The 12133-nt window shown below is 36.9% G+C and overlaps 1 protein-coding gene across 1 annotated transcript in view; it reads right to left on the minus strand.

The window, feature by feature from the left end:
- Positions 1-11776, minus strand: part of LOC109830467 (4-coumarate--CoA ligase-like 9) — a 32753-nt gene extending 20977 nt beyond the window's left edge. Inside the window, exons 1-2 of the mRNA XM_020397727.1 lie at positions 11729-11776; positions 3364-3556 (exon numbers count right to left, since the gene is read on the minus strand). Coding sequence (XP_020253316.1) covers positions 3364-3457 — 94 coding nt within the window. The 5' untranslated portion in view covers positions 3458-3556; positions 11729-11776. The remainder of the gene's footprint in view (positions 1-3363; positions 3557-11728) is intronic.

The raw sequence follows: 12133 nt of genomic DNA on the forward strand, positions 1-12133 counted from the left end.
TTTTGGAAAATGAAAAAAAGAGAAGAAGAATAAATTCTTTGATTTCATCCTCCTCATACCAAAGGTAATTACAGATTTTAATCATTATTTTTCTATGTTGACCGACCAAATGCAAGTGTTTCATTTATTATCTGCTTTACTTTGTGTATCATATAATTTGTATTGAGGACAATGCAAAATTTAGGTGTCGGGGTGGGAACTAGTTAATTTTCCTCTTTATTTTATTGTTTTATTTTTTATTCCCTTTTTCTTCTGTGTATGCCATAATTTTTTCTCTTTCCATGTCATTTTTTTTTGTAAAAAAATCATAAAATATTATTACTTGCCAAATTATAGAGTTAATTAATAATTAATCTATTTGATATATTTTAAATTTTCTAATCCCTAGTTAGTTTTATACTCAAGTTCACCTTTTATGATAACTCTAAATAAATTTCTTAAGAAATGATTTTCAAAGTAGTATACTTCACTTAAGCGTTAACTTAGACTTTTAAATAAAATAATAAAATTTTTGCATGCTTAGCTTAGAGTTAAAAATAAATTTTCAAGTTGTCTTGATCTACATATTTTTCAGTATATATATATATATATATATATATATATTATATTATATATATATATATATATATAGATATATATATATATTATTAATATATATGTATATATATATATATAATATATTATTAGTATATTATATATATATATATATTGAGATAATGGTACATATCATAATGAGAGGATTCGTCTCATAATTACAATGATTATTGGCCACAAATCTCCCCCCAAGATATGTATTTATGAGAAGGAGCTCCTCTCTACTTTATTCACTTGTGTGGAGATTGTCACATCATTGTCTATGAGGGATCCTCTCATATGTATGATCCTATATTAATCTCTCTCTCTTCTCTCTCTCTCTCATTATATATAGTATATTAATATATATATCATATATTATATATATTATATAATATATATATATATATATATATTATATTATATATATAATCCTGAAAAAAAAGAGTGCGAAAAATTGGCACAAAAAAAGATATATATAAAACTCTTGAATTCAAGGTGATTCTATCTTATAAAACCTAAGTTAACCGAGTAATTAAACCCAATGAGTATTTCTATACTTAATGACCTAAGCCCAATTGGGTTGGGATTTATTAGCCCAAAACTCGTCAAATGATCACTTAGAAAGCCCGATAAAGTATAAAAAAATCACGAAGGAATAAAAAGTGAAATAAAAAAATACTATTTTTTTTATATATAGTTATATTTGTATATATTCTCTTGAAAAATTATTTTGATTAAAAGACTTGAAAATTGTTTAAAATAAAGAGTTAGCATGTTTTTTTTAAACTTTTAAATTAAATTTCTAAGTTAGACTTGGTTTTATATAGCTATAATGAAAAGATTTTCTAGGAGATTTACCTTAGAGTTATATATAAAAATGTTTTCTTGAGTAATAACTAGCTTCAATTAGAATGTCTAAATATATCCAGTAAATTAATTATTCACTAACTTCTTTAAATTGGCAAGTTGACCGAATTTGATGGGTATATTCACTACAAACCTTCACGAGACTACAACTCGTCTACTAGGGTAACGTAGGGGTTTAAATGCTTATTAAATACGCTAAATACAACCGCGATTCCTACAAAAGTGAGTTAGAATTTTTTTTTCTTTCTCTTTCATTTTCTTTCCTTGCTAGAGGACTAGCAAAAGTTTAGGTGTGGGGGTATTTGATAATCATATTTTTATTACGATTTTATACCATTATTATCTATTTTACATGAATACATATAGTATTAATAATTATTTTTATCTTAATTTGCAGGTTAATAAAAATAAATAAATAAAAGCCCAAAAAACTCTAACTTCTTCATTTTTAACCTTTTATTGAAGCCTAAGGTCAAGTCAAGAAGCCAACAGAAGCTGGAGAAAATAAAAATCTAATATCATATTCAAGATGGTTAGCCGCAAAGAAACAACGATATTCCTCAATTCGGAAGGCGAAATTTAACATATAATATATAAAAATCACCTATCTCGATGAGACGAAGTCATCTGTCAAGTCATATTTTTGATACAAGTATCGATACCGGTATCGATACTGGTATTGATACCAAATGTGTAGTTACGATTTAAAGGCTGCAATTGATTAACTTGGGAAAAAAGTTTAATCTAAAGGCTCTCATTTATTGCTGTGAGCTATAAATAGGCGTAGAGAGTGAGGGGATATGATGTGAAATATTTTGTACAAACTCTTTTTGAAAAGGGTTACTCTTAATTGAGAAGACCTTCCAAATTGTAACTTTTTGTTGTAATTAATAAAGAAATATTTTTACCTCTTCATATTTTTCTTTTCTTCTCTTTGATTGATTATGAAGATGAAGGTGAGATGAAGATGAAGATCAAGAGGAAGGTTTGCTATCACCTTGAGGCTATAACCCTCTTGGGATATAAATTTTCTCTTTGTTAATAAATTTATCTTTTACTTTTTTTTTTTGCTAAAATAGCTAAGAGGCTAGAACCCTCTTGCTTTAGATTTATTTTCATGCTTAATAGAGTAGATTTACTTTCATGATTTTACTTTCTTGCTTTAAATTCTTGCATTTATTTCTTATAATTTATTTTGTAGTTTAGATTTTATTTTATTGCACTATTCGCCTTGAGGTTAGAACCCTCTTAGGATTAGTTTTTATTTTTGTTTAATTTTTTTATTTGATTCGCCTTGAGGCTAGAACCCTCTAGGGAATTGACTTTTTTTAAATATGTGGAACTAGTACTTGTGGGAACTCTAGAATTTGCATGAAACTAGCTAGTGGATTCAATTTTAGATTCCTCATATCTCTAATTGAATCCTTCATTTTTTTACTTTCATTATTTTTCCTCTTTATTCTTGATTTTTCTCTCATTTGTTTCTTGATTTTATTTCCTTCATCTTTTTTTTCTTCCCTTTTGTTAGTTTTGTTTACACTTACACTTTATCACACCCACTCTTTATCTCTCCACTCCCAATCTTGTTTTGTTTTTATTTACACAATCACTCTCACTCCATTTATCTCTCCACAATCATATCCATCACTTCTAATTGTCACACACACAACATAAGAACCGTTTTGATTTTCTCCTACAAACACATTCCTCATGGAATCAATAACTTTTTATACTATAACTTGATTGTTGTGCACTTATAACTCTAGAGGTATACATTTATGCCCCGTCAGTGGTTTTCAAGATGACAATAATAATAGTGGAAATTCTATTTGATCTTGTTGGTAATGATCGTGATAATTATTGGACCCGGTTCAATTACTACCAAAATGAAGAAGATCCAAATTGTTATCAATTACTTACCTATCATGACAGTAGGTCCTCGAAGCCATAGTTCCCCTTGTTGTCCTACGGATAAGGGATTTCCAGTTTCGGTATCGACAATTTTTGCTTCCATGTTTGCATGAAGGCGTCCCACAGACCGCAGGTGGCTACATTCCTCTGGACCGGTTGCAAGCGATATCGCACCTCCCTCTGTCGAGCCATACCCCTGACGTGTACATACACCACATTGATTAGGTTTTGTAAGTTTCGAGTTCATTGAGCAATATCAAGGTCATATGGAAGAATATCTTGAATGCAAATTTTAATGGGTTTTGGTGGATTCATTGCCTCCATGACCATTAATAGAATGTTGGGGGGTTGAAGAAGTGGGTATCCCCGGAAAACTAGAGAGCTAACTGCTGTTATTTTATCTTGCGGGAAAACTTTAAAAAAAATAAAACTAAAAGGACTAGTTTAGAATAATCAATGGGTACTGGGGTACTCATTGCATAATACCAACTTATGGCAGAATGATTTCAAAATAGATGAGATTTGGGGGACGAATCTCATAAAAACCCTAAAAACTAAGACAAACGAAGTACTTAAATCAGTGTTAATTCATAATAAAATTGATTATGCGTATAGTAGTGCCTCCTCTTTTCTTCTATATGAATTTTTAATAGAGGCGTTGCTCTTAGAAACAACCTCTAAAATACGGTCATTCTATAGATGCCATTTTTTATTTTTAATTTACACATAAATCATCTTTAAAATAGTAAAAAAAATTGGTAATTTGACAACTTATTATTAAAGATTATCTCTCTAATGTATTTGATATTTGACAACTAAATTATAGCAAAACTGGGAAAGCTAGACTTAGAAGTGAGTCCAAGTGGTTGATGGCAACAAAAAGTTGTTTAAAGAGAGTATAAATTAAAAATCAAAGGTGATTTCTTTAGAATGAGCCTTATTTTATAGGTGGTCCCTAGGAGAGAGAAAAAAAAATCTCTTTTTAATATAAGGTCCTTTGTAAATTGTTGTACCATAATTAAATGGATGATAATTTGAAGAGCAACTAAAGTGAGAAAGTATCAAATGGTCTCTAGTCCATTGCATTAGATGCACACCAAAGAGATGTCAATCATTAGACCATTCATTTCATGCACGTTAAGTGCTATAGATCATTCCCACTTATAAATATCATGAGAATTAATGTGGGTAGTCATCATCTTCTAGGTGGGTTTTGATAGATTTTTTTAAGAGGTGAAAGAAGGAGTTGGGAGCTTACAATGCTAATCATCTTAAAATTGTGTTTGTTTACATTTTTCGGTAGATGAGGAGAAGAATTGGGAGGGTTGGATTTTAAGTAAATTACTCTCTTCTCTCCTATTTTCTATTCTAAACACATATTAGTTTCATTACTCCCCCCCTCCTCCATTTCTTAGTTGTCTATCCAAACACAAGTAGTTACATCACACCCACTTCTTCTTTTCATCTCCTTCGACTTAGTTCAATCATGCTCCTCTCCTACCTTCTTCTATATTTAAACCGACCACAATAAATGTGAAGCATGGGGACATAGGGCCCACCCATCGGCATGTGCTTGAACGCACCGCGTGAACAACAACGTGTTTTATTCGTTGTGTGGTGGCCACATATGTGGACAGCAAAGCCCACCAAAAGAAGCTTTTCGTGATTTATATAAACCCTTGTCTAGGGTTTCGTGTTTGTGGTGCAAAAGGGAAAAGGAGCAAAGTCGGCTGCTTTATTTCTTTCTCTTAGTTGCGGCTTCGTGTAGCAGGGTGTGCAAGCAACAGAGGGGCGTGCAAAGGAAAAACAAAGTCGGCTGATTTTTTTTGGTAGCGCGCAAGAGCAGGGGTGTAAGGTAGTGTTCATGCAAGGAGAGGACGACAGAGAGAAAACTACAGCTTTGGGTTTTGGCGGTTGTTCTTTGGTTTGTGCATCCTTTTGAGGGGGATATTTGTGTGAGGGATCTGAGAGCTTATTTGAGGGTTTAAGTTGTGTGATTGTAAACCCTAGTTGTATTCTCTCCCTCTAATAGTAGATCTTCCCCCTTCTTGCCCCGTGGACGTAGGTAATTTTTCGAACCACGTAAAATTAGTTTGTCTCGTTTTGTGATTTGTAATAGCTTATTTAGGTTCCCTCAACAAGTCAGTCCTAGAACTGATGAGAGGAAGAGCTGATATCCCTCTTTATTGAGATATTTTGCTTTTGGTTCTTGTTTCCTTAGTGAAACGAGAATTCCTATTGCGACCTGACTCTCTTGTTGTGCTGTCGAAGTGCTACCAAAATTTCCGTTGCTTGTAACAAGTGGTATCAGAGCCAGATTTCAGATCTAGGGTTTTAGAATTAGGTGGAGGAAGATTATTGTGTGAAACTTGGTTCTTGGAGTTCTAGGCTTCGGTGGAGATAGCATTAGGAGTTACCGTTGGAGATTTTGCTTTTCTCGTGTGGATAGGAGATCTATTTGGAATCCGATCTAGGGTTTAGTTGGGTAATTCTTAAATTTCTATCAAAGTTTGATTCTTTCTTTACAACTTGGAGTTAGTTTACAATTGGAGAAGAAGGTGAAAGCAGCAAGTCGATGGCGAGTACAGTTCAAGTTAGTTTTCAGAACACCAAAATTAGTGTGACGAAGTATGACGGTAAAATTAACTTTGGTTTATGGATGAGCGACGTACATGATGCGCTCAATGCTCAAAACTTAGAGGAGACCATCATGGTCCATGAGAGACCACCAAAATATGAAGAGGCAATGCTCAAAACTTAGAGGAGACCATCATGGTCCATGAGAGACCACCAAAATATGAAGAGGCGATATGAAAAAAGATGAATAGAGACCATCATGGTCCATGAGAGACCACCAAAATATGAAGAGGCGATATGAAAAAAGATGAATAGGAATACTTGTGTGGTAATCAGGTCCTGTTTGGAACAGAAACTGAAGTATGATGTGATTGGGGTGACGTATGCGATGAAGATGTGGGAAATTCTCAACAATAAGTACCTTACGAAGAGTGTTGAGAACAAGTTGCATTTGCTACGTATGTTATTCAGATTCTAGATATCCAGAGGCACATCGCTTGCGGCTCATGTAAACAACTATACGAAATTGTTGTCGAACTTGGCGAATGTTGATGAAAAAATTTCGGATGAGTACAAGGCTATTATCTTATTGGGCTCCTTACCGGATGAGGAGTATGACACCTTTGTACTCACTTTGTTGAACGAAAGATCTTCTATCAGCTATAGTAAAGTTACTAATGCATTAACGAATTATGATTTGAGGAGGAAGGACAAGGAGACTTTCTGTGCTAGTACTTCAAGTGAAGCCTTGTCGACGAGAGATAGAAGCACATATCCGAAAGGTGGTAATAGAGGGAGGTCAAAGTCAAGAAGCCGCCACCAATTAGTAAAGAACCAATGTGCATTCTGTAAGGAGCACGGACATTGGAAGAGAGACTGTCCGAAGCTCAAGGATAAGGAGAATGGTAAGAAAAAGGGCCCGAAAGCCAATGATGTGAATATTGCGAAAGACGATGATTCCGATGATTCGAACTTTTCTCTACTGATTACTCTGGAGATGAACCACTTGGATGCATCAGATTGGATACTTGATTCTGGTGCTACCTATCATGTGACCCCTAGGCGAGATTGGTTTGCATCTTTTGAGAAGCTCGATGGGGGAGTTGTAGTCATGGAAAATGATCAGTCCTGTGGTATTTGTAGGATAAGTACTGTGCGGATCCGGATTCACGATGGAGTAGTTCGTGAATTGAAGGAGGTGAGATTTGTTCCTTAGCTGAAGAAGAATCTTACCTCAGTTGGAGTTTTGGAGGCAAAGGGATTCAAAGTGACTTTTGGAGACGCTGTAGCAAAGGTGACTAAGGGATCTTTGATGGTGATGAAGGGAGTCCGCGGTTAAAACTTGTATTATCTGAAGGGGAGCACCGAGATTGGCCAGGTAGCTTTAGATATTTCAGAGGCGGACATGAGCAGGCTTTGGCATTACAGGTTAGGGTACATAGGCGAGAAGTCAATGCAGGTGCTGTGCAAGCAGGAGCTATTGAAGGGAGCCAAGAGTGGTAAAGTTGAATTCTGTGAGCACTGTGTACTTGGCAAAAAGACGAAGGTGAAGTTCGAGACTGCTATTCATAGGACGAGGGGTATCCTGGACTACGTGCACATAGACATTTAGGGTCCCACCAAGACTGCATCACTTGGTGGTCGATATTGGTTCGTCATGTTCGTTGATGACTATTCTAGACGATGTTGGGTGTACACCATGACGAAGAAGAGTGAAGTCCTGGATTTGTTTATGGAGTGGAAGAAGAGATTGGAACTACAAACTGGGAGAAAGATCAAGACGTTACGATCCGACAACGGCGGCGAGTATACCTCAGACCCCTTTCTGCAGCTATGTCGAGATGAGGACATAGAGAGGCACTTCACGGTTAGTCATACACCGCGACAGAATAGGGTGACAGAGAGGTTAAATCGGTCTTTGCTGGAGAAGGTCCGATGTTTATTGTCGCAGAGTGGTTTGGAGAAGATCTTTTGGGCTGAAACACTTATATATGCGAGTCACCTCATTAATAGGCTTGCTTCATTTGCGATTGAGGGGAAGACCCTATGGAGATGTGGTCGGGAGAGCCAGCATGAGATTATGACCAGCTCAAGGTATTCGGGTGCCCTGTATTTTATCATGTGAGAACAGATAAATTAAAACCTTGAGCTAGGAAGGCTATATTTGTAGGATTCAAGCGTGGTGTCAAGGGATACAAACTATTAGATCCAGTTGATGGAAAGATTATACTGAGTAGAGATGTTACATTCGATGAGGCTTCTATCTTAAAACTTCTCATCTCTCATCAGGTGGAGAGCGACCCGACAGAGGAGATATCGCAGGTGGTGGAGATCGATGTAGCTCTACAGTGTCCAGATGGTACAATATCTATTATAGTGCCGACTGAGGTGATGCCGGGCGAGCACGACGGTGACACGAAGGATACGGGTACTGATGTGCAGAATAAGGGACCGACGGCTCAGGTTCAGGATTCTATTACGGTTCGGAGACAGAGGAGAGACATACGGATGCCAACACGGTATGTCGACACAGTTGCGTATGCACTTCCGGTGGAGAGTATCGATGAGATGGTGCATGCTACATTTAGAGAGGCCGAGCAGAGTTCGGAGGCTGATTCGTGGCAGGTAGCTATGCAAGAGGAGATGAAGTCTCTTCACAAGAATGATACGTGGGAGTTTGTTGAGCTTCCAAAGGGGCGGAAGGCAATTGGATGCAAGTGGGTATACACGAAGAAGGAGGGCATTGAGGGCACTCCATTGAGGTTCAAGGGTAGGTTGGTTACGAAGGGCTATGCACAGGAGGAAGAAATTGACTATAACGAGCTTTTCTCTCCGGTGGTGAAGCATTCTTCGATTCGGATTTTGCTAGCTTTAGTGGCACAATATGGTTTGGAGTTAGATCAGTTGGATGTGAAGATGGTATTTCTTCATGGTGATCTTGATGAAAAAAATATATGACTCAGCCATTGGGATTCCGAGCTGCAGGGAAGGAAAAATTGGTTTGCAGATTGAAGAAATCTCTATACGGTTTGAAATAGTCTCCTCGACAGTAATATAGGCGATTCGATGGTTTTATGATTGGTCATTCGTATACTCGGAGCCAGTTTGATCTTTGCGTATATTTTCTCAAGTTGAAAGAAGGTGCGTACATCTATTTATTATTTTATGTCGATGACATGTTGGTTGTCTCTATTTCCAGATATGCTATAGATGAGTTGAAGACACAGCTTCCAAAGGAGTTTGAGATGAATGATTTGGGTGAGACGAAACGTATTTTAGGGATGGAGATTGACAGATACAAGAAGAAGGTTAAAATTTGTTTGACATAGGTGACTTATTTGAAGAAGGTTCTACAGCGATTTCATGTTAGCATGGATACGAAGCCAGTTAGTGTATCTTTGGGAGCCCATTTAAAACTTTCAGTTGACCTTTCACCGAAGACAATTGAAGATCGAGAGTTGATATCGAAGACTCCATATGCGAGCGCGGTTGGGAGCTTGATGTACGCGATGGTATGTACAAGGTCGGATTTATCACAGGCGGTGGGCATGTTATCGAGATACATGCACGATCTAGGAGTCGGTCATTGGGACGTCATGAGATGAATTTTGAGGTACATTCGAGGTACGCTTAATTTTGGTTTGATCTATGAGCGGGATACTACAGGTGGACAGTTATGTATAGGCTACGTTGATTCGGATTATGCCAGGGTTTTTGATAAGTGTCGGTCTATGACGGGGTATGTGTTTACTTTGACCCGTGCGCCGATGTGTTGGAGATGTACCTTACAGTCTACGGTGGCTTTGTCTACTACAGATGCATAGTGTATGACGATTACGGAGGCTGTGAAGGAGGCTATTTGGCTTCGAGGACTTTTGGAGGAACTTAGTATATCGCAGCGGTCCGTCACTATTTATTGTGATAGTATGAGTGCTATCTATTTGGCGAAGAATCAGGTTTTTCATGCGATGATGAAACACTTTGATGTTCGTTATTACTTCGTTCGAGATGTTCTTGAAAATGACGATGTGAAGATTGTGCAAGAAGTTTTGTTTTTTACGTATGCAGGAGAAAAGCGCAAGCAGCGGCAGAAAAAATTGTGAAGCATGGGGACATAGGGCCCACCCATCGGCGTTGTTGTTCACGCGGTGCCGATGGGTGGGCCCTATGTCCCCATACTTCACAATAAAGTTGTTTCTCTTATGGACAGCTCACAAAATATATATATGTATAAAGTGTTTGGTGCCCTATCGCAAGTATGTCGTTGTCTTGCCTGATTTTATTATTATTATTATTTTAATCAAATGCGGGATTGCTCCTGTGGTAACACTAGCATGTTTATGGTTTTATATTCGTTTCGAAAGATTATATGTCTTAATATTTAGTTTGCATGTGTGCTGAATGCTCAAATTTTTTTAGTTCGTTGAAGGATGCTTTGGGTTTCATATAGACAAAAAGCACTAGGCCAATAACATCGTAAATAAATTGTAAATAGTTCTGTGCAATTTTTTCATTTCAATTCCTGAAATTAGGTCAATTTCAATATTTGGATGTCAAAATATTTGAGCTGCCGGAATTAGCCTAATTTTGCTTTGACTTCACACTGAGTTTAGAATCTTAAATAGCCACCAAACTGTGTCATTTCCAATTCTTATATTCTCTCTCTTTTCGTCCCTCTCTCTCTCTCCCTCCCTCTTCACTTCGATTGTGCTCTTGACAATCTTATCTTAACATTCTAAACAAGTCCTTAAAATCTGAAAATTATAAAAAATAACTCCTAAAATTCTAAATAAAAAAAAGTAAGCCACTTAAAAAGCTGAAATTGCAAAATCGTTCACATAAAAATCAAAAAATTAAAAAGAAGTCCTTTAAAATATCAAATTACAAAAAAATGCCCTAAAATGTAGAAATTCTAATAAAAACTCCCTTAAAGCGAAAAAAAACTTACAATTACAGACCCCATCAAAATTAGTAAATCATGAAAACAACCCCTTCAAAATATGAAAAGTTACAAATTAGCCCTCGTAAGGATCTGAAAATTGAAAGGCATTCCAAAAATTAAATTAGTAGTCACTTAAAATCCTAAATTTGCAACAAAATTTTTTTTTTGAAAACCATTCCAAAATTTAGAACTGCAAAAAACAAAAAAAACAAAAAATTCAAACTTTAGAATTAAAAGTCCAAAAATTACGAGAACAATCCCTAAAATCCAAAAATTAGGAGAACAATATACAACCATTCTTAAAACTGCAAACCTGCCACCCTTAAAATTTTAAAAGTTACAATAACTGCTCCTTTTGACTTTCCGTTGAAACTTAATTAACATTTCACTGTACTTAAACTAATAGATAATTATTAGATTAGTTTTGTTAATCATAGTTGCGTGTAACTTGAAGAAGCAAAATATCTTTATTGATAAAATATTTTTTTTTTCTAATTGGTTTCGTAAATGGATTTATATGGGAAAAAGAGGGTAAATTACACTAAACCCCTAATAACTTCTGACACTTGGCACCTAACACCCAGTAACTTCAAAACTCACGCTAAGCCCCAATAAGACAATAATTTTTGACAGAAAACCCTCACGTTAACACGGTTAACTCGTGTGTTGTCAACTGAACCAAATAAGCTCTTGACACCGCAATTAAGTTTAAATGTTTTGACAATTACTCCTAAATTTGGAAATTATGACCTCGTTTTCTTAAAAAAATTGAAAATTTGCAGACATCCTCAAAAATTAAAGACACCGCCAAAACTCTGAAAATTATACCGACGAGCTAGGAGCCGCAACTGTCGCCAGCTGGACACGGGGGAACCGTCTTCAAGAACCTAAACCGCCGCCTTCACCGGCAAACGGCGCGGCCGCCGCAAACCACCCTCCTTCCAACCTCCCAAGATCAAACTTCAACCGCTTCGTCCCTCAACTCCCACCCCATGCGCCACCACACACCGGCGCGCCGCGGACAGAAATCTCACCCCATACCCTCTCTCATCGCCGCAAGCATCTCGCTCAAACCCCGGCCGGTCATAACCACTACGCGTTCCCCATTGCCACCGTCCAACACCAACCCCATGAACCCCATCGAGTGAAACGTCGGGCCGTCAGCATCACCACCTTGCCTCTTCCTCCCCGCCTCCGATTGTGAGCCGCCGCCGCCACCACACGGCGATAGGTTGCGGTGCGATAGGGCCCGCCGCCTTC

Source organism: Asparagus officinalis, chromosome 2 (genome assembly GCF_001876935.1).
Source record: "Asparagus officinalis chromosome 2, Aspof.V1, whole genome shotgun sequence".
Taxonomy (NCBI): domain Eukaryota; kingdom Viridiplantae; phylum Streptophyta; class Magnoliopsida; order Asparagales; family Asparagaceae; genus Asparagus; species Asparagus officinalis.